The sequence below is a fragment of the Trachurus japonicus genome, chromosome 2 (assembly GCF_045865225.1).
Source record: "Trachurus japonicus isolate A0001 chromosome 2, Traja_1.0".
Classification (NCBI taxonomy): domain Eukaryota; kingdom Metazoa; phylum Chordata; class Actinopteri; order Carangiformes; family Carangidae; genus Trachurus; species Trachurus japonicus.
The window spans coordinates 7,988,007-8,013,076 of NC_140908.1; the positions used below are offsets into that span (position 1 = coordinate 7,988,007).

The following is a 25,070-nucleotide window of genomic DNA, read 5'->3' on the forward strand; positions in this document are numbered from 1 at the left end:
ATGTTTCCTTCAGTTGCCGACGTGAAAAGTTGAGACGTTAACCAGCTCAACTCAACCCAGCGGTGTGCGTCTTTCATGCCAGCCGCCGCACGTTGTGTATCTGCATGAGCACGTGTGTGAGAGTGTGAGCAGAGCGTGGCGGTGGGTTGATGTGATGGATATGACGAGGGTCAGGTAGGGCCGACCTGGAAGACTGGAGCTGTGATCCTGCACACACACCAACACGCTGTTCCTCAACCGCCTGACGTGTAGCAGATGACTCCAGCGCTCGGAGAAAATACACAAAGGAAACGCACACCTCATTACTCATCCGTCTGACAACAACCACACACACACAGTAACATGCTCACACACACACACACACACGCGCTCACACAAACTCCTCATCTCTCATATGCCTGCACACTGCCCTGTCACTCACACATACCTCAGACTACAAACAGCAGCCAAAACACAAAAAAAAACATGGCTGGCAGTGTGCAACACAATAACAGAGCAGACAACCTGTTAGTTGTGCTTAGACAGGTTTTCAGACAGGTTTCACAAATTATCTGAGCGTTTATCCTGAGGCCACTAAGCCATTCAAATCACTGAGTGAAGGAAATAGATTATAGAAAGCCAAACAGCCATAAAGCAAGACTTCTGGGGATAGTTTACATATTTAGGCAAACTAAAACACATTTAAAATCTTGATCCTTAGAAGCTTTTGAGATATATTGACATGTCTTTGAAGACGTTGCACTTAAAAGTAGCAGCAGCTGTAGTGAAAGTGCTGAAAGGAGTTGACATACTAAGTACAGATGAGGAGTGGTAGTGTTACGTCTTGTTTAGTGTAATACCTGAGATTTAGCGATGAGCTACAGTACTACTGTGCCAAAACAATGATTTCTTTCAGTGCCTATTTTTATCAAACCCCGTATTCTCAAATGTGAAATGTGAAACTAAACAAAATTGTGTGAAATTAGACTTTTTGTTATTTAAATCAGGAATTATTTGATCAAAGGAACAAGTAAACAAGCTTATAAATCCCAGCAGACGTTCGCTGCCAACTGGTGGTGCTTGCCGGTTTTAGATTTGTGTTGCTATGGACACATTTATGGCAAGTGCCAAACCATTGTTAAAGGGATAGTTCAACATTTTGGCAAATTCGCATTGCCATAGTTGCTATAGTCTTAGGAGTAGGTGCGCTACCTTTAATTGTCGGTGCAAGATAGTTTTAGAACGGCGGAGCAGAGCCGCAAGCTGCTCAGAGCTACGCTACGGAGGCTAATGGGATTTCTTGGTTTCCCTCATCAAATACACAATCCAACAACTCCAAAACGCTCTGGTGGACAATTTAGGACCTGCACATTCACCACGCTATGAGATAATAACAGAAGTTGTTGTTTTTGAGGTAAATTCATGCAAAACTGCTGATGAGCGTTCCCGTCCCGTTTTTCTGCATTGAACTATCCCTTTAAGGTTTGATTCACAACGCTAGACACTGATACTGATAGCTCTACTTATGCTTTTAATGGCAACAGTGGTAGCAGCAGTTGTCATACAGGTAGAGCCATTAGTGCCAGTCGCAGTAATGTGAATCACATCGGTTGCTCCATCGCTGCTTTTAGCGGGCAAATGAAAACATCCATAATAATCATAGCGGAGACACAAGTGTAATGTGTAAGTGTGTCACCAGATGTATATATACAGTGCTGCAAATGTGATGTAATCACCGCAGACACGCAGGCAGCAATATGACTTATACTCGTGAGGACTGGGATGGCACAAATGTTCCTTCTTAGTGCGCTGAGATACGAGCAGCGAGCGGGGCAAGCCGATTGGCTGAGCACAGCGGGGCTTCCGCGGAGGAGAGCTGCTGTTTTTATGTGTACATGAACAGGAGTGCTCTCAATCAGGGATTAGATTCACACTGGGCATTATGGCGTGATCCCTTAATTTTAAAGCATCAAGCTGAGGCAGGTTTGTTTGTGTGTGTGTGTGTGTGTATGTGTGTGTGTGGGTGTGCATCCCCACATGCCATACAGTATCTTACATGTGCTATTCTTGTAGTAAAACAGAGGTTGTTGTGTTATTGTGCCACATGTGTATAAGACTGTGGTGTCAAGGTGTTCCTGTGAAACTGAATGTACAAGTGTGAGTGTTTGTTTGTTTTTTGATGTGTGTGTACATGTGTTGTGTTCACCTGCGCTGCCTCTTGTGTTCCCAGAGGTTGTGATGGGATGAGGAGGGATGTGTGTGTGTGTGTGTGTGTGTGTGTGTGTGCGTGCAGGAGGAGGAGAAGCCCGTGTTGCTCGTTGTGCGTCGGCTAATGGCGTTGCGGGAAGATGCACAGCAACAATGGAGCCTCCAGCTCATCTTTCTGCCCCCGCACACACACACACACACACACACACACACACACATACGCTCTCTCTATTGTGGGGTAATCTCGCACTGCCCAGATAAGTGGGTCACCATTTGTGCAGGCAGCATATGTGTGTATGTGCTTGTGTGTATTCAAAAACACACTTTTTCTTTATGTTTGCAGCTCCACAGCCAACGTGTGGTGGTAGTATTTGCAGGATGTGTGTGTGTGTGTGCTATAAAGCATATATATGTGCTGTGTGTGACAGAGGGTCCACCAGGGACACGGGTGTGGATGAGGAGGGGGGGGTTGCTAAGGAGCAAGCTGGTGGGCGGGATCTTTGTAGCCATTAGTACTGGTGGTGACACAATGAAAGTGACAGGGCAGAAGGACCTAATTGCTCCCTTCTTGTCTTTAGCGATTTGGGACAATTCCTCTCTCCGACCCCTCGAGTGTGTTTGAGCGTCTCGCAACAGTTTGCCGCCGCCACCGCCGCTGTAGTCTTGTCTTTCTTCCCACACTCTGTCTCTCCATCTTCCCTTTTTTTTTTATTTGTTTGCCCCGCAGTTGTTGATTTTCGCCGACTTAAAAATAGAGAGCCTTGCCTGACACAGGGCAGAGGGATGGAGGGAGGAGGGGGAGGGGGGAGAGGTAGATAGATAGATAGATAGAAACATACATAGACAGAGTGAAGGGAGGAAGGACAGCGTCTCGTGGGCAGGAGGCGAAGCGTCCGGCGGTGGTTCTCTCGTCACCGTCCTCAGAGGTGATTGATGGCGGCGTTAGATGGTTTTGGCCTCTTCCTGCTCGCCGTTGGTTTAATGTCAAAGCAGGAGAGTGTTGATTGGCCCGTTGTCACCTTGTTTAACTAAATGTTGTGTTGTGTTTACAGGAGGTCAGTGATGTACTGAAAGGAGCTCTGGACCGACTGCACACGGACAAACCCCCCGCCAAAATGAGCCCGGTCAACTACAAGTAAGTGTGTGAGTGTGTGAGTGCAGGTGTGTGTGAATTTGTTACAGCTTCAGACAGCTCATAGATGCAGCGTGTGATGCAGGGACGGTGTCTAGGATTAACATTCAGGTCTTTGTTTGACAGCCTGACACTGACTGGATTAAACAGTGTGTATAAGAGTGTGTGTATGTGTGTGTGACTGGATGTGTCCCATGACATGATGGGATAAATATTGTCTCTTATCTGTGTGAGTTTGCAACAGGATGAATAGTGCGTATTATAATAATTTTCAAAGTTGTTACAACAGACCAATACAATGTGTTTTCCATTACACCAATAGATTTTTATGATCTATCAATATCCTAATTTGTCTTTGAATTAATCTTCAGATTCTTCAGAGTCAGTCTGAGCCACTTCAGTTGGTTGAAACCCAATTTCCCTCTGGGGACTAATGAAGTTTATTGGATTGAATTGAGCAGCTTCTGTCAGTACCAGAAACCTCACAGATCCCACATCAGCCGGACAAGTGTTGCTGATCGTGTTTTACATCTTGTCAAATTTTGAGAACAGCATTTTGTATCTGACTGGAGAAATTCTACTCACTATCCATTACATAATGACAGATAATAACCCTCATGCAGTGCAGTACACCTGCTGTATATGTGAATCTGACTGGCTATTTAAGAGGATGTTTTTTGGGGAACTGGCACCTTTCTATTCATAATTTACAAAATCACATTTCCTTTATAATAGTTTTCTGTCAATCACCATCTAGTGAACAGTTTTGTAGCTGTGCATTAAAACTAAAACTCCAGTGTATCAGCAGAATCACAGAGAAACCCCTCACCACTGGTTGACCTGTTAAAGCTAGACTCACTTGTGTACACATGTGTGTGTGTGTGTGTGTGTGTGTGCACGTTTGCGTACAGGTGACCTGTATGTGGGTGTGCTCCAGGCACCTCACCATGGCAACCTGCACCTTTGTTTTTGGGCACGCCACTCACAAAACCTTCTGGCAGTGTGGGAGTTTTATCTTCATTTCTCCAGGCTGTCAGTCACGCAGTCGCCATGGCAACAATTAACCCCCTCCATCACAGCCCCCTTCACCTGTCTCGTCCGGCACAGGGCCGTGACGAGAGTGCAGATAAATCAGCGACACCCTCGGCAGCCAAATGATTCCCCACTCAGGGATTTTTTCTCTCTTTTTTTTTTTTTTATCTTCCTTTAAAAACAAGTGCGGAGGTGAACTCAGCTGCTCAGGAGGAGACTCGGCTGGAATGACAGATGGTGATTTTTCAGCATTTTACAGTACAGCGGTGTCTTGACAGCACTGTGATACAATGGAGGCACGGCTCTCACAGATAGTTTGCCATGGTAACAGATGGTTGGCAGTGGAAGGAGCCACGGTGAGCGAGCGGGGGCACGGTTCTCAGCGAGTCCCGGCCGCGAGTTTGTTAGGCACTCGGCCTCCGTTGATGTAGAGGAAGTCAACCAAGAGTGGGAGCTCCATCTGTCTCACTCCTCGTTGCTCTTTTCATCCGTCCCATCGTCCCTCGACTCTCTCTCTCCCTCTCTCCCCTTCCCTCCCTCCTGTGGAATGACTGTTTGTTTGTGTTTGTGTCAGTGGGATACTAAAATGGGTGAGCGGAGCTATTCTGCATATAAGCGTGCAGCGCTAACAAGCTATGGTTGCCCCTGATGAGCTTGTTTGTGCCGCCGCTTGTTTTTTATATGAATGTAAATGGGCTGTGTGAGTGTGTGTGTGTTATACTGTGTGAATACATGTACATCAGTCAAGGCTGTCTTTGTGCGTGCGTGTGAGTGTGTGAATGCACGCTTGATTGTGTGTTTGTGTGTGCATGTGTAATTTAGATGTAACTGTGTTCCCTAATAGATGTAAATTTGATGCATGTGTGTATCTGTGAATTCAATTTAAGGGAATGTGACTGATGGTGTTTGTGAGCGTGCAATAGATGTAGCAATAAGAATGCAAATTGGATGTGTGTGTGTGTGTTTGTGTGTACAGTACATGTGTGACCCTGGCAGAGGTTAACGAGAGCAGGGTGACAGTGACAGAGGAGTGCGTTATAATGATCCCACCTAGTCCTTGGTGCTCGTGTAGGAAGAAGCACATAAACCTTGAACTTCACTTCTTTTGTTCTCAGACATGTTTGCTTTTTTCTTTAACTCACAGACGCCTCATTATTCCTTTTTTCTGTAACTTTATGAAAAAAAAAATCTTTGCTGGGAAACTCTGGAGAAAAACTCCTTCCTTGTGTGATTGCCCTTGTGAGCTATTATGTATTATGTTCTCCCATCTCCCAGCAGACCTTTAGCAGCAGCTGGTCCAGAGTGACGCTGGCTGACACTGACGGCCTGTTGCAGCTCTGAACTGCGTTCGATCCCCACACACCTCTGAGCCTTGTCATGCAGAGAGCACAGGGGTCACTTAGTGTTGAACTCTGTGCATGAACTACCCCTCCTGCATAGATCTGTTTGCTTTTTTTTTCTTCTTTTGATGAAATTCACTTCTAAAAAGCAAACACTTTTAAAGTTGAGTGAAAACTCTTATGAAAGTCACATTTTTGCTTCCTTTTTTCTTCAAGCGAGGCGGCTGTCTCTGTTATGATAAATCCAAACAGGATTAATTCAGGAAAAAACTTTTGAAAGGAGCAGATCTCTCTTGGAAAAAGTGGAGATGTTTTCTTATTTCTTATTGTTCATAGAATTCATTTGACAGAAACTTTTGTGTTGAAAGAATTCAGATATTATGTTTAATTATTAAAAAGAAAAAAAAATCAAAATACATTGATAAATATTTAGTTAAACCTTCATTAGTGTTAGCTATGTTGTGAGGATGAGTTTTTTGAGGATTTTTTGTCAAAAATGATGAAATAAAATGAAATTTCTTATGTAACAAAAGGTACAAAACCTCATTTGAAACTCTTACGTTTAAAATGTGCACACACTCATGTAATACTGTCTGATTTCTAATTGTCATGATGCATGTGTGCATTGGAACGGCGGAGCATGCAGCCTGGGATTGTTGCTCTCTGTGATCTTCCTATTCCCATTCCCCCATCATGCAGGTCCCCTCTGTTAGCCGTCCAATATCAAAAGCAGCCCCACTTCCTGTTTATCTTCAGTAGCACTGTCCTTGTTTATCTGCCGTTAAAAGCCACAGTTCAAGCCTCTGCAGAGATTATTAGAGAAGCTCATTCTGTTTCATCTCTATCTGCCCCTCTATCTCTCTTCCTCTTTTATCTCCTGTTCTCTTCTTCTTTTTCTTCTATATCCACCGGCTAGATTGGGTGGTGGAGAGGCAGGTAGATAAAGGTTGAAGTAGCTGTGCACCTGTGTCCTAGCTTCACACACACACATTGTTGTGATTTTTGGCAGGTACCTGTAAGCTCATTTGTGTCCCTATCTATGTAGCCTGGAGGAAAATGCAAATGGATTTTGAAGAGCTTGCACATGGAAAGTGTGTGTGCATGTGTGTATTATCGATTTCATGATTGTGATACACTTTATGCACACCCTAATTTTCAATATATTTATATGCATGTGTTTATTTGTCGTTGTCTACAGCGCCCTGACGAAGACAGTGGAGTTTCCAGGTGACCGAGGACCTCTGGGGATTCATGTGGTCCCTTACTGCTCCTCTCTCAGTGGACGGTAAACACACTTACACACACACACAGACGCACAAACACACGTGTGAGTTTGTAGAACACAGCTACATGCTCACATCCACTTGTAATCAACCAGGCCTTCATAAGGAAAGGCAGATGGCAATGTTGACTCGTAGAAATGCATAAAAAATTCAAGTGCTGGCATGTCATCATACATGTGTTTACCTCCATGTTGTGTGTGTGTGTTGTGTGTTGCAAGGACCCTGGGCCTTCACATTAAAGCAATAGAGGAAAGCAGCCGCACCAAGAGAGAGAAGATCTTCCAGGAGGACGAGTGCATCGTCCAAATCAACGACACACCACTCCAGGACAAGACCTTTGCTCAGTAAGTGTGCAGAGCGCAGATGAAGCCTTAGGCTGCGTGTTTACGTCTGCATCTGTGTCAGAGCGAGCAAAATGCAAATATTGGATCAGGCACAAACAAGGCCATAGACTTAAATAGCGTTTTATCAAATCTGAGTCCAGAATTGAAGCTGCTGATTAAATCTGAATCCTTTCCCAATCCCTTCACTGAATCTACACTGTTTAGCTTTCAACAAGCGCTCAAGATATAATAACGAATGCAGAAGAATTCAAGTGATATCTTTTAATGGGTTGTTTTTTGGGATCAAATTAGAATATCCTCCCTCGTGGACGTCCTCGCTCTTTCTCCAGTTATTGGTTTGCTGTACACAAACATCTTTTTGAACTAATCCACCATCCATCTGTCTGCTGTGTGGTTGGAAAGACATGGTTAGTAGGAGAAGGAGGAGATGAAAAACGCCTTGGAATACAGAGTGTATCACTGTACAGTATGTGTTGCTGAACTAAAACAAAAGAGCCTAAAGCAGGAAAGGAAAATCTGACTCTTTATATTATTTGTGTGTGTGTTTTTTTTTGTGTGTGTGTGTGTGTTTTCTCCCACTCAGCCACCACTGTAGAGAGACACCTCACCTGTCACTCAGTGTCTCTTCTATCAGCCAAACACAAATCCTCATTCTCTAGCTGTCCTATCTCTCCACCACATCTGCTCTCACAAAAGAGTGTATGTGTGTATCTGTGTGTGTGTGTGTGCATGTGTGTGTGTCCCTCTTTTCCTAATTTTCCCTCCACCCCACCTCCAATCTCCTGGTCCCTGCTCTTCTCCTTTATTTCCTCCGTCCTCACCGAACAGGTCCATTTAACTGCGTCCCACTGTGTGGACCGTGCTGTGTGCGTGTTGTGCTGATAGTGGTCTATTAAAGCTGCAATAGGAATTTGCTGTAAGGTCTCCTCCATCTGATGGGGACCGCAGTGTCCCAAACCAGCTGGAGGAGTCGGTCTGTGGTTGATCCAAATTGAAATACAGCTCCATTAACGACACACAAGCCTCATTCACTCCGCTCGTTCTCTGCTTTCCAATCGTCTGTGTTCTCCTCCTGCGTGCTGCTTGACTTTCTCTGGCTTTTTTTTGTGTTAATTTCTTTTATTTTTCAATAGCTGTGAGCTCAGAATGATATATCCAGTGTCATAAATGTTAATGCTCGTTTCCTCACTTCTTCTTCTAGGGCACAGGAAGTGTTCCGCCAGGCCATGTCCTCCTCCAGCGTCTCCGTGGAGGTCCTCCCCGTCGCCAACAAGGTGCGCTATGAGAAGAGCCTGATAGGTCAGCTCTTCACCGGCGACGGCAAAGACCCCTTCCCAAAGACGAAGAGTCCGACGGTCGTCCGCGCCAAAAACGACCACCAGCCGGGGCCCAAGCCGGAGCCCAAACCCGGCACCAAGCTGGACGCCAGGCGGCCCGACGCCCGCTCCAGGACCCCGGAGCCAGCTGCAGAGAACCGGTCCGGGCACGGCTCCCTGGAACGAGGCTCGCCGACCCCTCCAGCCGGAGCAGCCAGCTCCTCGCCGACGCCCAGGAGCCCGCTGGTCGGCCAGAGCCCCGCCGCACCCGGCCTGGCCAACCTCACCAGCAAGAAGGGCGGCAAGCGGATCAAGATCGACCTGAAGAAAGGTAAACATTCACCTCCCTTCAAAGTTGGAGAATGATTTCAGTTTCTGCATTACAAGCGACAATAATCGTTGTTTTTGTTGTTACATTTAATTCTTCTTCCTCTACTTCCTCCTCCCTCTCAGGGGAACTGTTGTCAAGACTCTAGATAATCCACATGGTCTTTTTGAGCACATCTATTCTTATTTATAGTTTTTTATCTCCAGGCTTGTTTTTCTCATGTAATTGGGCGTCCTGGGTGTTGTATTGGCCTCCACCACCAATGATTGATTTATCAAATTCAGCCTTTTTCACACGGACTCTCATAAAAAGCTCTGCACCACTGAAAGCAGTAGTCGCCCATGTTGAAAATATCCCTCCTGTGATGATGTTTTCTTTTCTTTTTTTATCTTGTGGGATGGCCGTACACGCTGGTTGTCTGGTTGTTTTGCTTTTAGACTTTAACCCAGGCTGAATCAGTCTGACTTCCCCGCCGCCTTATCTCTCATCCCTCTAAAACACATCAGCGCCGCAGCAGCGATGTGTCGATAGCATGGGAATAGCTTCGTAGCACTAGTGTGAACGGGCTCAGTTGTAGCAAGCTGCAGCATTACAGGGCATTGAGAGGAAAGCTGTAAACGCGTTACATGCGCACACCGACACATGCATGCTACAGGTGCCCAGAGGAAACGAGAAGAAACCCAGATGAAAGAATAGAAGAAATTGGGCTCTGCACTCTCCAGCCTCGGCTCTAAGCTCCATTCAGCTGTTTTATTGTTAGTTTCTTTCTTTTCCCGGCACCTTTTCATCCTCCTGTTTTCTTCTCCTTTCCCCCCCATCCTTCTTTTGTTTGATTTTTTTCCCCCACTATCCTTTTCACCTGATGCAAGATCAGAGTGGAGGATATTATGGGGTTTCTAACACCCTCTCCCCTGGCAACAGGCTCTTTCTCACCGTGATTGACAGGCGGCGAGGTTTAGGTGCGCTAATGTAGGGCAGGCAGAGGCTTAGCTTGGAGACCAGATAGCATCGCTCACCGCCTTTAGTATGCCACGCCGGCTTTGCTCTCCCAGCGCACACACACACACACACACACACACACTCACACATATACACACACATACACACACAGACAGACACACAGAGCGTGGCACATTTCACTCATGGCTTGGGGCTTGTGAGGCCGTGAAAAAGGGAGAGGGTGGAGGCTCTGGGGGTTGATGGCTCGTGCGTGCGTGCGTGTGTGTGTCTGTGGGTGTGTGGCCCCAGAAACACACACACACACACTTGTAAATGTATACACACACAGATAAACGTAGGATCACATGCACAAGGAGAATCTTTGTGGAAATCACGTCGCCTCCCCAGGGAGGAAGGCTAGAAAAGAGAATAATATTTCTCAGGTTGCTTTATCTTTCTCCCTCTCTCTTTCCTTCTCTTTTTCTCTCTCTTCCCACCGGCCCCCCTCCACCTTCCCTCCATCTTCTCCCTCTACCTCCCTTCATCAGCCACCGTTAGGCCTGCTCACACGTGAAATTAAAGGCAGAGTCTGTCTAATCCGGCGAGGAGAGAAGCCTTCTCCTGGCGGCTCAGAGGCTGAGCCAGGCAACTAACCCCCAGAGGAAAACAGGCACTTAAACAGTAGTTAATGTGGAGGATGATGCTAAAACCGCAGATTGGCTTCAGCAGGACATGAGAGAGGGAAGAGGAGAAGAGGGGAAACTCAGTGTGGCGAGTGGAGAAGGAGACAGAGAGGAGAAAGTGACAGAATAGGGAGACAAGAGGGAAAATTCAATTAAAACGAAATTAAAAAGTCATAAAATTCATAATTAAGTCTCGTCTGCAGGGGGACTGACGTCCCTAACGCACACTGTGACGCACGCTGCTTTGTCTCCGCAGGCCTAGAAGGTCTGGGCTTCACCGTGGTAACCCGGGACTCCTCGGCCCACGAGCCAGGGCCGATCCTGGTGAAGAACATCCTGCAGCGAGGAGCCGCTATCAAAGATGGTCGCCTGCAGCCCGGAGACCGCATCCTGGAGGTAAGACAGACCTCAACCCGCTGACAACCAGCAGTCACAGCAACAAGGACATCATCATCATCACCATCAGCAGCAGCAGCAGCAGCAGCAAGAACATGAACGGCACCTCTGCTGGTTAAACAGAGGAATTACACAAAGGCCAGATGCAATTGTGTTTGAGAATGACTTTAGTTTCACTGCCAAAAGGAAATATGAACATGAGACTCATCATCTCTTTGGAACTGACTGATTACTAAAATATTTCTTTGTTCTCTTTAGTGGTGTCTGATGACGTTAACAGTTTTGGTCTGCATCACTAGAACAAGTAAAACAGGAAACACTGCAGAGGAACTACAGGGCTCTCAAGTCTCACACATTGAGCGTGACAGTCACTCCGCTCGCTCTTTTGTCACGCACTCCCACCACACGTTGTATTTCCCACGTTGAAAAAATTATAATATAAATTTCTCTGGCGCACCGCTATCACTATGCAACCTGCAGGAATCAAGCACGTCTCCCATCTCAAGTCAAGACACACATTTCAATCAGTCCTATGGGCATTAATGCTTGAAAACATTTAATAACCCGGGTCGGATCGGACCATGTTTTTTTTTCTATTTCTTTTCTTGTATTTACGGTACAGTACATATGACGGTCTGGGAGACTTAGAATATCATGGAAAATTTATTTAGCCTATGTCAGTAGGCTAATTCAATTCAAAGTTGGGGCTTTTTGATCTTTTTTATCCAAATTCTACACTTCCTCTGCCCCCCTCCCCTTTGAAAGAAAGAAATGTCAATCCAAGCTAAGTTCAAAACTTGAGAGCCCTGGATCAAATAGTCCCTATGAAATTGTCTCTGAGGCTGAAACCACAAACACCTCAAAAACCAGACAAATGGCACATAATCATTAGATCATTAGAGGCACGTCTGAAAATATGTTTTTCATTTAGGGTGAAATGACCCTTAAAATGCAGAAGATGCTCTCTGATGTTAGTGGAGCTCAGCCAGAGGATAGCAGACTTGGCTTTAATCCGCTCCTGTGTGTATGTGTGCTTTCTTTCTTTCTGTGTGTGTAGGTGAATGGAGTGGACATGACGGGCCGTAGCCAGGAGGAGCTGGTGGGCATGCTGCGCAGCACCAAGCAGGGGGAGAACGTGTGTGTGGTGGTGGCGCGGCAGGAGGACATCTTCCTGCCTCGAGAACTGGTAGGAGAGCGCCAACACACACACAAAAACACAGCATCCGTGTCCTCGCCCCGCCGGCTGCACCTTCACACACCGCCCAGCCTCTCTTCCTCTTTTGTCTGTCAGTCAACTTCTGCAGCTTTTGTTGATCGTTCATCTTCCGTGGTGGGCGCATGTTTTCTTTTCTTTTTTTTTCCTTTCCCCTCCTCTTCATGTGCGCTTCTCTTTTCTTTAACATTTCCTGCACATTGTGCCACTTTTGCTTTTTTCCCCCTCTCCCGTGTTTTACCTCCGTGCCCTTTCGCCTCTGAACGCCGCGCTCCGTCCTTCCTGTCCCGCTCTGGTTTGTTGACACAGCGATGCCAGAGGAAGTCGCACACGCGGGCCACAGCGGCCCCGCAGGAAGCGCGCGAGCATGTCCGCGCATGTCGACATGCCGCGGGTGTTAAGTGACCGTTTACCTGTAGCGGCCGACGGGGTCAGGGGTCTCTGTCTCTGTCTCTGTCGGGGGCTGTGAAAGAGACACGGTTTGACTGCGCCTCACGGGGGGACGTTTTATCAATAAACACACACTTTTAAACACACACACACAGCCAGGTGGCCCCTTGGAAGTCTCCGGCTCTCTGCAAATCATGTTTTCGCCCGTGCACCTCTATTCTCTCCCCTCTGTCCTCTGTGGTTATTCTGATTATTCCCTTTCCTTTACTTCAAAGAGCTGTGAGAAAGGCACGCAGGGCTTTGTAGTGACTGATGCATATTCACACCTAGAGTCCACACGCACACACACGAACACACACACACACAAACTCCTAAACACCTAGTCCTTGATTAAAAAAAAAAACTTGAACACAAGTGCTCTCTCTTTCTCACACACGCGTGTGCACAGACCAACACATCACACGAGCTTTAAACAGCCGAGTTACTGCTTCCGAAAATAGTTTGCCCTCATTAATGGCCCAGCAGTCTTGGCATAACAAGTGACTTTGAAGAGCCTCTACAGTCTTCATCTAACACTTGCTTGTATTTGTGCATTAGAGGAGGCTTAAAGAGAGAGAGAGAGAGAGAGAGAGAGAGAGAGGGAGGAGGGGGGGTTGGGGTGGAGGAGAGGGCTTTCAGTCCTGTCTCTATCCAGGCTGTTGAAGTTATTGGTGCCCCGTGAGATCTGGCCCTTATCTCCAGCACAGTCCTCCACCTCAAAGACAGTTTGATGTCCCATAGGCGCACACACACACACACACACGCACACACACACACACACACACACACACACACACACAAACTGGAGAGGCACGCTTGAGCTGCTGTGTTGTTGAGTTTAGATGTGCCGACCCTCAAAAAGCGAAGGATTACAAAAATACACAGATGAAGAAAGGACCACAGAGAAAAAGTTCTTCATTAAAAAAGTTGTCAAATGAGCTCATGCAAACGCGCACATACACATACACACACAAGCTAATACCAGTGAGCGTCACAAGAAGCAACACCAACAGCAAAAAATGAAATCCTCACCTTTTCATTCTCTCCCCTCGTCTATTGTAATCTCTCTCTCCCTCTCTCTCTCCATTTGTAAATTGTGGTGAACATTAATGTGGGGAACTTAGCGACGAGCGGCTCCCGACGATTCGGCTGCACACAAAAGATGTAATGATGATGGAGACGCATTAAGCCGAGGCGGCCATCTGCCTCTTCTGTCGCAGGACGACTTGTTTGTCCGTGTGTCTGTCTGCTCATGAATATGTATGGAGGTTTTAGAGGCTACAATATCCAGTCAAAAAAAAAAAATCCCTTTATGTACCTACAGCGCTACGGTCATATTTGTTCAAATAACCATCAGATGCAAATCACTAGTTCATTATCTCCATTTTACATCCAGTAGCTGCTGAGATTAATTGGCTGAATTGCAATTTTAAGTTTTTCTTGGCTAACCTCACTGTTGCTGCCACAGATAATGAATCTCAGCTCGTTGCATATATCAAGGTTTAATTTGGTTTTTCTCCAGGAACATTTTGTCTGGGCTGCAGACGTGCACATGATAGGAGATCTTTGGTTTATTGGAATACAAAAAAATGTCAGACGGTTTGTTTTTATCATCAGGTTATTTACCTGTTGATATTCAGTGTACCAGTGAACACCGCTGCTCCTGTTCCAGGGTTTAATCCTGAAAAATCCTCCTCAGTGCAGCTTTCTTGTCAATGCTCATTAGTTTTTTTTGGCCTGCGGGCCACCTACAGAAAGTGCAGTTAATTAACCCTGTTATTGTTTGGATCCTGAGCACGGGATTAACAGGACTCGGGTCAAAACATCCGATTTCCACTTAGTGAACATGAGATTATACTAAAGTCCAACAGACTGAACGTCTGAAACTGTGTTCAACAGGTTTGAACACTTCTGTAAAGAGAGGAACTTTAAGATTTTAACATTTGGCAGATTTAAAAGTTTAAGATTGAGTGTCTACGTCGATGTTATAGCAGCTCTATGAAGCTGTATTTTTCATTATTTTGTATTTATAGAAAAGAAATGTCTCCAAGTGAAAGAGGAGATTGAAATTTTGCCTCGAGGGTGACGATAAAAAAACCAATAAATGTCAACCTCCTGGCTTGGTGGAATAAAAACTCAGAGAATCTCCAAATTGTTAACGTTCAGCCTCTCAGGATCAACACCCCTGCAGCTCTGCAGCCACTGTGGCCAACAAGTGTTTGTGTCAGTAAGAATAAACTTGATCATGTACAGCACTTGTTGACTGAGGGCCAGCAGCAGGTCAGAGGTCAGCAGGTCAGGGATCAGTGTTTTGCCAAAGGAACCTTCAGCACTCGATGACACAGCAGTTTGAACTGGGCTCACGTGGTTGAAAGGTCTGGTTTCTATATTTACTGCTGCAGCCTGCTGCCAGCTCCTAGACTCCTGCTCTCTTGTATCTCCATTGTGTAAGTAAAGTAGATATATATTTTTAATAAAAAACTAGCTGCACTACTGATTGATTAGTTTCAATAGTATTGATGTTCCATGTACTACAGCGTGCGGTTCTGTGAAAGCGCTCGGCAGAGTGGTCTCTTTCAGTCATAAGAATAACAATAAAGCCTTCAAATTAGACTCATTATGCGGATACAAAAGGACTCTGATTGTCTAGCCCATCTCCTGTGCTCTCTCACACACCATAAGTAATTAAAAAGTGATAACTTCCTAATCACACTTTCATTCCTGTCAGCATTTCTGCGTCTCCATTGCTCGGCGCTCTCATTATTTCACGAGGCCTCGTTTTGTTTCGAGATTGGAGAGATACTCGGATGTGGAGAGTTTTTTTTTCTTTTTTCGTTTTACTGTGTGTTTGTGTTAGCGAAAGTGTGTCACCGTAGCAGAATTATTCTGAGTTTGCCAAGGACAGGATGGAGGGGTCACCCTGCACATGGTCGACCCTCAGGCCCAGGCCGGTCCACAGGAAGAGGAGGCCGCCGGGCAGAACGTGACTTTGCTGTGTTGCTGTTTGTTCTCCCTCCGCTCCTCCTCTCTTGTCTTCTTTTCATCCATCCCTCACTTCCTTTTCTTCAAGGTTCTTCTCCTCTTGTCACTCCTGTTCGTACTCCTCCCTCCCCCTCCACCACACGCCAGCATTATCCCTCCATCAGTCATTTTACTTTTCCTTTCTCCTCATTGTGAGGTAAAGGTGTGGAGCGGAGGAGAAGCAGACATTAAGGCGATTAATTGGCAGCTCCATCGTCGCCGTCGAGCGCGGCGAGATCTCATCTTAATTGAATGTCGCTCTCACCGCTAATCCCGCCGCTTTGAAACCCCCCATTTAGAAATCCTCGGCGACAAAAGGCTCTGTGTGTAATCGCTGTGTATCACCCCCTCCTCGCCACCCACCCCGGGGTAAGAGAAAGCGCCTTTTTGTCTCCTCATTTGGGTGTTGAAGAGGGTGGTCTCTCTGCTGCCTAAAAGCTTGTTAAAGAGCCATTGCTGCGGGGCGAACAGTGGAGGGAGGAGGGAACGGAGCCATGGGGTCTCAGCCACCCTGGGGACGCAATCTGCCCCCAAGGAAAGGGCATTAGAGGGGATATTGGTGCGTGCCTGCTTCTGGACCACCACTGAGATCCAGTTGGTTGTGTAAATAGATTCGAATCGGCAGCGAGATACAACAAACAAACACGTCGGGTTTTATTTTCATAACTTTTCCAACACGGTTTGGTGGGTTTTTTGTTCCCAGAGCCTGCTGCGCTCTGATCCGGCCACCTTCACCTTGTGTGTTGTTGCAGCGAGATCACAGAGGTATTTAAAACCTCCCAGGTTGCCACCCGAGTCCTCTCAAGTGTCTCTCAAGCAGGAAATAGCAGATTGTCTTTGTAATTCCTCTGGTTTTGAGTAACAGCACAGTGAATCGTCTTGTTGATAAAAATAAGCCCTGACTGAAAGTCTGGCCTCAGACTGAAAATAGACTTTTAAAGGCCACGTCTATCTTGTTTTGCTATCATGTGGTTCTGGTTTTGTGCAATTGACTCAAGTGTCCCCCATCAAATCAAAAATGTATCTCTGTTATTGTTACTCCACAGTGTTGATTGAAGAGTGGTTAATGTGCAGAGCTTCACGCTGAAACAGTTTCCACATTCATCTGCTGAAGGTTCGATCGATTCTGGCAGCCAATCAGGACTCTATAAAACCTGGACAAGTGCGATGCATAAACTTGACGTCTTTAAAACGCCTGGACCTTTCAGAGACGTCTCGTGTCCAGCAGTTAAACTTTTGAAACGAGTTCGCTTTGAGTTGAAAAGTTGAGGGAGAAAATCATATCAGATGCAAATTATTATTCAGTTATTATCATGCGGGGGATATTTACATTCCTCTGAACTCAAGTTAAAACTTGGTGAGGTTTTTTTTAAAGTACTTTTTGAGGGAGTTTAATATCTTAATGAAAGAACTTGACAGCACACAGAAGGCAGGAAATAAGGGCAGAGATAGAGTCGGGACCAAGGATGTTGCAGTGCACCCACGGGTGTTTTATACACACACACATTTCTATTTCAGTGATGTGCACTGATGATCTACTATATTATTGAAATGCCAATACAGTAGGTGCAATATCCAAATCACAGGAGCTGCTTTTCTTCTTTCTTATTCTTTTATTTTTTATTTTTTTGGATAAAAGTCAAATGAGTCTCAGCACCCCATAAAGGAAGTATTATGATGCTATAGAGAAGTTGCAGTCTACAAATCATGTTCTCCAGATTTAAGTTTATATTGCATATTTCGTTTTTGTCCTCAGGACAACTTTTACCTGGAAAGCAAATGCTCACTTCTTCTGAATTTGTGTCCCAGAATTAAAGACAGGACTTGACTGGAGTTAATACAGCTCACATATTGTTTCCTATCAACAGTTAACATTGATTCCTTGAACCCAAACAAAAGCAGCTTCTGTGATCCTGGACAAAGCAGACTAAGTACAGTGCAGTGGATCAGTCCAGACGACTTCCCTGGTTTCTGCTCTTTTAGCTTCCCAGCGGCTTTTAGAGCTCTGACTCACTCTGGAGCTGAGCGCGTCTCCTCCGGCCTTCAGGCTTTAGCGGGCTGTTGTTTTAATTAAGCACCTAGACGACGCAGTGCAGAATAGTGCTGACAGAGGGAGACAGACTTTGGGGGGGCTGGAGGATCACAGTGAGTTTTTTTTTTTTTGCAAAATTAGACTGGAGGACATATTTTCCTCCCACATCCTCCGTCCTTGTGTCATGATGAGAGGGGAAATGTGAACACGGGTTCCTGATTCAGTGGCGGGCAAGATGCCTGATGTAAGCCTCCCGCAATCCTGGTGTGGTACTCAGATCTTTAAAGCTGTGACAACCGGTACGCTTGGTTTAATGTTTATGCATATTCCTGCAAAAAAAAAAACTCACTTTGACTTTCCCTTACTTTTTAAACCTAAAGTAAAGTTTGAGGCCGTTGTCTTTCTGTATCTCATTTCCTGGACTGAGCTTCAGAACAACAAGAGCAGAAATCAACGGATATATTAACACATGCATGCTCACACACCCTCTTAACCTTCCATCGCTCTTCTACAAAGAAAAATAAAGCTTGAAGTGGCGTTCAGGTGCCTCCCCCCTGCACAGCCTCTTCTCCCCGGGTGACTGAACCTGCTCTCCATTTCTCCATCCTCTAATGACAGACATTTTCCTTCTCTCTTTTGCTTCCCTTCATTTTTTTTCCTACTTCCACCCCCTCCATCTAATTTTGGAGCCATGATGCCACTACGGTCATTTCCCCCCCAGATTAAATAGCAGTGGGCGAGTGGGTGCGAGATGCAGGGGAGAGGAGAGACCTGTGGAAAGAAAAGCAGAGATGGAAGAGGAGTCTGGGGAGGAGGAGGAGGAGGAGGAAGAGCTACAGTAAGATTGAGAGATTAGGTTGAAATGTAAAGAGTGAGGAGGGAGAGATGAGGGGGTGTGTGAATGAGAGAAGTGGCTGTACCTCAGGGGATGGGTTATTACTTTTAAATGCTCCTCTGCGCCTCCATCCACTCTCCTCCCCTCCTCTTCCTCCCCCTCTTCCTCCCCCACTGTGCTCCAGGAGGAGGTATGAAAAGGTTATTATGTTTCCTTTAGAAATGGCTCGCTCTCCGTCTGCGCCTTTCATCTCCAAATGGAATAACCTCTCTACAGAAGCTTTCTTCTTTTTCTCACTACACCTTCATCTCTCTTTCCAGTACACAACACCTGCTCCTCTCCCTCTTTTCCTTTCTCTTACCGACTTGCTTTTCCCCCCTCCCCGCAGTCATCTTCCATCTTTAATTCGTTTTCCTCCCTTCTCACTTCTCGTTTTCTTTTTTTTTTGTCTGGTTTCTCGGTGTGGAGTGTAATCAGTGGGATGCTGGAGCATGTATTATCAGTCAGTGCATTAGATGTGCTGGCCCTACCTCAGTTGTAAGCAATTATACACAGCAGCTATGTGGTAGAGCAGGGATGAACACTTTTTCTTCATCTTTTAACAAAACACGTCAAGAAAAAGAAAACCTCTGAACTCCTCCTTTTTATTCCCTCTTTCAGAAAGGCGAGGAAGCTAACGGTAAGGTGCTGGAGGACGGCAGGGAGCAGCTGATGTACGAGATCCCCCTCAACGAGTCGGGCTCCGCCGGCCTGGGGGTCAGCCTGAAGGGCAACAAGTCCAGAGAGACCGGGGAAGACCTCGGTATCTTCATCAAGTCCATCATCCACGGAGGGGCCGCTTACAAGGTAAAGGACACATCCGGGAGTCTTGGAGGCCTTTGGGATCGAAAAAACCTATAACACTGTATTCAGTTCAGTTCAGTTCTTTAGTTTACACAATTTAGAAGAATACACATAAAACATGATAGGTAATAATGAAACCACGGTGGGCTTATTTGAAGCCTCCACCTTATAATAATATTAATATTACAATCTCATGTACTAAAGCACAAGATATCAGAAAACATGAAAAAATTTATAAAAATAATAGTGACCAACAACGATAATATAGAAAAAAACAGAAAATATATACAGTATGTACACAATGAATAGAAACTAGTAGCTGCTTAGGAAGGAGGGGAAATACATCCAGCAGTGTAAAGCAACAAAAGTGAACACGATCAGTCCCTTAAGGCAAAAACTACCACAGCACTGACGACTTAGACTAAATAAAAGCAAAAACTTTGAGATCTCGGATGCTCAGAAAATGTGTAACTGTGGTTTGTCTACAAGTCTTGTTGCATGGTTTTTAATATAAAGTCTGAAAACGCCTCATTAAGCTTCAGCCATCACAGAACAATTCAGAGCTTTATAGGAATGAGAGAAGATGAGCTTTTCAAGAGCCACGTTACTGTCTTCTCTCTGATGTGTGTTCTTTGAATTATTGTATCCAGAACCACCGCTTGAATCAAAAACTGTTTTTGTTTTTTTTCCTCTAAGGAGCTTAGCAGGAGTGTCGTTTATTTTATTTTTTTTGTCCACCCTCTTTCCCGTCTCTCTGATGTCCTTCTTGACGTTTCCTCTTATCTCCTTTTCCTTCGCACCTCTCGCCTCCCCGTCTCATTTCCTGTCTTTCTTCGAGGCCGCCCCCCTTCCCTCGGCCTTTGACTCCCCCGCCGACCCCACGCGGCCTCTTCACATCAGCAGCCGACTTATCTATATCACTCAGCACTCACTTCAAGTTGTAAGTGCATCAGGAAAAAAAAACCCCGTCCCATTTCAGCACTTTGGAGATTCCTCCACTTGGCCTCAATATCTGCCCCCCCACCCCGCCGCCTTCCACACACAAGTCACAGCTCTTCCTGCCTCTCGTCGTCGCTGCTCCCAGATCTGCACGTCAGGACGAGGAGGCACAGAGACGAGTGTGGCGCTGTAGATAAACGGCTGGTCTGGGATCAGGTTGGCCAGACGGCAGCTCCCCACAGCGCCTTCAGAAGTAGTTTTTCCCGACAGCTGCCGATGCGGATAGCGCTCCGACTGAATGTCCCAGTAAGATCTCCGGCTGGCAGCGAAACAGGTTTCTGGGACAAGATACCACATAAGAGGAAGAAAGACATGGAGGAGGAGAGGCAGACAGTAGCGAGGGAGAGAGGGAGGGAGCGAGGGAGGGAGAAAGAAGACGGCGGATGAACTAATGTAAGACGGGAGGGAATCTAAGAGGGAAAGAAATGAGCGGTATCGAACAATAGAGAGATGAGAACGATAGAAAGAGGCGGAATGAGGGGAGAAAGAGAAAATTGAAAAGTGGAGACACTCAGCAGGAATTCAATACATGAGGGTATGCATGCATGTGTCTGTGTGTGTCTGTGTGTGTCTGTGTGTGTGTCCCTCAATGTTGATGCATGCTAATGAAAAGCAGCTAAGGAGCCTGATGAGACTGTGCAGAGCCGGGCCCGTACAGAGGAGGGAAGCCAGGCGTCCCCTGAGTCTGACTGACACAGACACACTGCCACATCACACACACGGTCACACAGCAGGCAAAAAGAGGGAGGAGATGAGGAAGAGTCACAGAGAGATCTAACCTATTTCCATTAAAGAGTTTGGGCTGCTGTCAGGGCCCGGGGCCTCAATTATATTTAAAAAAAAACCCAACCCTTCTTTGACTTTATCCCTGATCCTGTCATATGATCATTTCAAAGAGTCTGCTAAAGAAAACAAATTAAAATTACATGTAGAGTGCTGCTGCTGCTGCTTACATGGAGAATGAAGAAATTAATAGGCAATATCACAGACACCCACTGATTTTGGCATGAACATCAATTTTTGATGACATCCTTGGATTTGAGGCAGGCGCAATCTTCAAGTGTGTGTGTGTTTGTGTGTTTGTGCTTGTGTGTGTAAGTGGTGCCATCCCAGTCTGCATTCGAGGTCAGGCCAGACGGTGCCTTGTTAATGAGCAGAGGTCAAAGGGCAGAAGTGACCCTAATGAACCGATCCAGATCACCCACACACACACACACACACACACACACAGTCTCAGTGTCTTTATTTTGTATCTCTCTCTCTCTCTGTCTCACTCGCTCGTCCTCTCTCTCCCTCCAGGGCACTATTGTATGTTGCCTCTCTACAAGAGGCTGCTATTTAAAACACTTAGAAGTGATTTAGTGCCCGCGGAGGCTATTCCATTAGCTGCTCTGTGTATTTATCACGGCTCTCCCACTCTCAGTAGATTGCTAACTCTACAATTTTCCTTCCTTCCCCATTCCTCCGTTTTCTCCTCTACTTTCTCTCCCTCTCACTCTCTTCATCATTCTCTCTTTCCCTCCCTCCCTCTCTCTCATTTCACACCTCACCCAATTTCTCTTCTCTATTCTCTTCTTCTTAAACTTTTTTTCAGGTTATGTTCAGTTTGCAGTCTGTTCTTCCTTTTTGCCATTTGCATTTCAAAGTGTAATGACAAAACAATAAAGTTTTCATCTGTTTTTCCTGCATTTTCTATAAAACTAGAAGAAAAAAAAAATCTTTATCATCTCAGCACTTTTGCTAAAACTTTTTCTGTTTTTCATATTCTAATAACAGGACGGCCGGCTGAACGTCAACGACCAGATGGTGGCGGTAAACGGAGAGTCGCTGATCGGCCGCTCCAACCACGCTGCCATGGAGACGCTGAGGCGCTCCATGTCGTCGGAGGGGAACGCCCGGGGCACCATCCAGCTGGTTGTGCTCCGAGCATCCAGACAGGCGCAGCAGGTATCACCTTTTTGAACCCCGCTGTGAAAAAGGTTTCTGGGATACTGAGAGGTGTAACTCCAGTCTGGGGAAGCTTGTACATGTTTCACATTCGATTTGAACCCATCTGGATTGGAAATCAAACACTCGCTGTTTGGAAAAACAACATTAACGGCAGGGAAATGACATTTTTAGGTCATGGAAGTGTTTAATTCTGGAAAGTCTTGGAAAAGACATAGAAGATGATGAGGATGGCAGGAACCCTGACTGCATCTGCTTACAATTCAGAAATGATTTGGCACTTGTTAATACTCCAACTGCAGGACATGTAAATCCTAATGTTGCCTAATATTAAAATCTTGTTGATCTTCCAACACCGTCCCATATGCACGAACAACTCAGGAACTCACTCTACTTATAGGAATTCCTCTGTGATTTCAGAAATTGTTTCAGCTGAACTCTTTTATTTTTTATATCCAAAAAGAAAAACGTGAGTCTCAAGTCGATAGATTGAAAAATGTTAGCAGACTTCCTTTTAACCGCAGGCTGGATCCCCGTTATTTACTCCAGCGCTTTGCTTTTGAAGCTGCCGTGGATGTGGGGCAACATGTTAAAAATTTTACAATCCCAGAGTTTGGTTAGATGAATTTGGTCACATGAAACATTTAGGCGTGCTCATGCATTATGAAATCCTACGCGCAGCCTGATCTGTGCAAAGATTATTCATAAGTAGCTGACAGCAAAATCAATGAGATGTATCGTTCGCATTAGGATCATTTCTCTCCCCGATTATGATCATTTTAAGGTTACAGGATAAAAAAAAGCAGTATTCACTGTAAACTGAACTAAATGTGGATCAGGAACATACAGGAGAATTAGGCTGAAGCACTTATAATTATTATTTCTTTAAAAACCCAGTTTAGGAGTTAAAGCCTCTCCAAGTATTCAGAGGTACTGGATCTTCTTCTGCTCACAATATAAACACAGTTTGGGAAAAATAAATAATGAAAACATCAGAGTAAAGGCTCCCTTTGTGACAGTGACTGTCATACTGCGTGATTTGTTTGGGTGTTAAGCTGGTGATTTAACAGTTTTCAGATTAAGTTGACACTTTATCAAGAAGAAGCAGGTAACAGCTCAGTTTCTTATTCAGGAGCTCTTTGATAAGGCTGCTGGCTGTTAATTGACGCAACAATGACTGCTGCAAAGGATGGAAACTGTTTCACGGCTCAGAGAACAACAGAGGAAGCTTCCACGGCTCTATCTACCGCTTCATATGCAAGACAGTTTATTTATTCATTTATTTATTTCTCTCTAAATTATACGTTTCTCCACAGATGAGCGGTGCCAACCCGGCGGCGAGCACGGATCCAAACGTCTCCACCAATCATCAGCCCAGCTCCCAAACAAGCTCCAGCAATCAGGTACGAGTGTGCAACGGCGGCCACAAGCAGCAGCAGCAGCAGCAGCAGCAGCAGCCGTCTCCTCCTCGCCGCTCCTCCTCCCTCCTCCCCACGCTGAGGAGGCGAGCGTCCGAGCCGCTGCCTGAGAGCCACCGGCAGCGCTACACACAGCGGCGCGCACCAGGGGAGACACACACCAGATACACGTACGGGTTTAACCAAAGGGAGAGGCGGAGCAACTACACATTCGGCCTCGCGCAAAGGGATAGAGAGGAAGGGATAGATGACGAATACGCACAAAGCGATGCGCACAGGCCGAGCACGAGGTACGAGTTTGGGTTCGTCCCTCACAGCCAGACGCTGAGCAACTTAAACAGGGAAAGGTACGACGACAGACACACACAGGGACACGCACGCAGTCTGGATAACACACACAGTCGGACGTTCGTTGACGCTCAGGGCAACACACACAGCTGTGGTAGGTCGAGACACGCACGCAGCCGCACGCCGGACGCCGTCCCCAGGGGCGGCGTCAGCTACACTGAGAACATCAGGGCCATGGCGGGGCAGATGTACGGCGAGCCGCCCACACACAGCAGGATACCCACCCGCGGCCCGGCCAACAGGAACACACACAGATCCGCAGACGCGTACGACGTGGACGCACACTCGCATAACTACGCACACAATCGGGCCCTGACCAGACAACACCACCTCCGGCTGTCTGGTGGACTCTGACACAGGCGCATTTTTGTAATCAGATATCTAAAACATTAGAATAAACCAAAAGACTTAAGTAAAATCCTAAATTAAAACGATGACAGGGAGATCAACTCTGCAGCTTTATAATGTCACAAATGTTAAATCATGAAGAAAATGTCACTTTTTCATTTTCTTTTCCCTCCCGTCACAGTTTTTTGTGATTGATAGTGAGGAAGCATATTAATCTGGCTGAAAGCTTTCCCTTTGGCAACACCACTAACTGTCACGCTGTTAACTTTTAGCTCTCTTTCTAAAATATTACCCATAAACTCAATGCAATACTAAATTCTTCACTGTGTACGCTCTTCTCTCTGTCACGTTGATTTTAACTCACTATAATTAGCAGTACCTCTGCTTATTTTTCACAGTTTCTCTTCAAAAGCACTGGGTTGTCTCCCCACTGTAAAGACTGAATCTGCTCTTTCCTGTTTTGTCTTTTTATGTAAAGTTTTGTATTAATTTTTCCTTTTTTTTTAAATTTGCATATTTTTCAGTCAATGTTCTCTTGCTTCCCTGTCTCACCTGCCTGTTTCTCCTCTGTTAAATAAAGCCAATCTGAAGTCTCCTGCATGCCTGTCTGTGTCTGTTTCTCTGTTGGGTTTTCAGCAGCTGCCTCTCCCTTTGCTT

General features: G+C 45.8%; 1 protein-coding gene across 1 annotated transcript in view; it reads left to right on the forward strand.

The window, feature by feature from the left end:
* The window catches only part of pard3ba (par-3 family cell polarity regulator beta a), a 143,272-nt gene that overhangs the window by 39,526 nt on the left and 78,676 nt on the right, over positions 1 to 25,070 (forward strand). Inside the window, exons 5-13 of the mRNA XM_085798114.1 lie at positions 3,240 to 3,322; positions 6,890 to 6,976; positions 7,193 to 7,318; positions 8,520 to 8,965; positions 10,841 to 10,980; positions 12,038 to 12,166; positions 19,171 to 19,356; positions 22,129 to 22,299; positions 23,616 to 23,702. Coding sequence (XP_085654240.1) covers positions 3,240 to 3,322; positions 6,890 to 6,976; positions 7,193 to 7,318; positions 8,520 to 8,965; positions 10,841 to 10,980; positions 12,038 to 12,166; positions 19,171 to 19,356; positions 22,129 to 22,299; positions 23,616 to 23,702 — 1,455 coding nt within the window. The remainder of the gene's footprint in view (positions 1 to 3,239; positions 3,323 to 6,889; positions 6,977 to 7,192; positions 7,319 to 8,519; positions 8,966 to 10,840; positions 10,981 to 12,037; positions 12,167 to 19,170; positions 19,357 to 22,128; positions 22,300 to 23,615; positions 23,703 to 25,070) is intronic.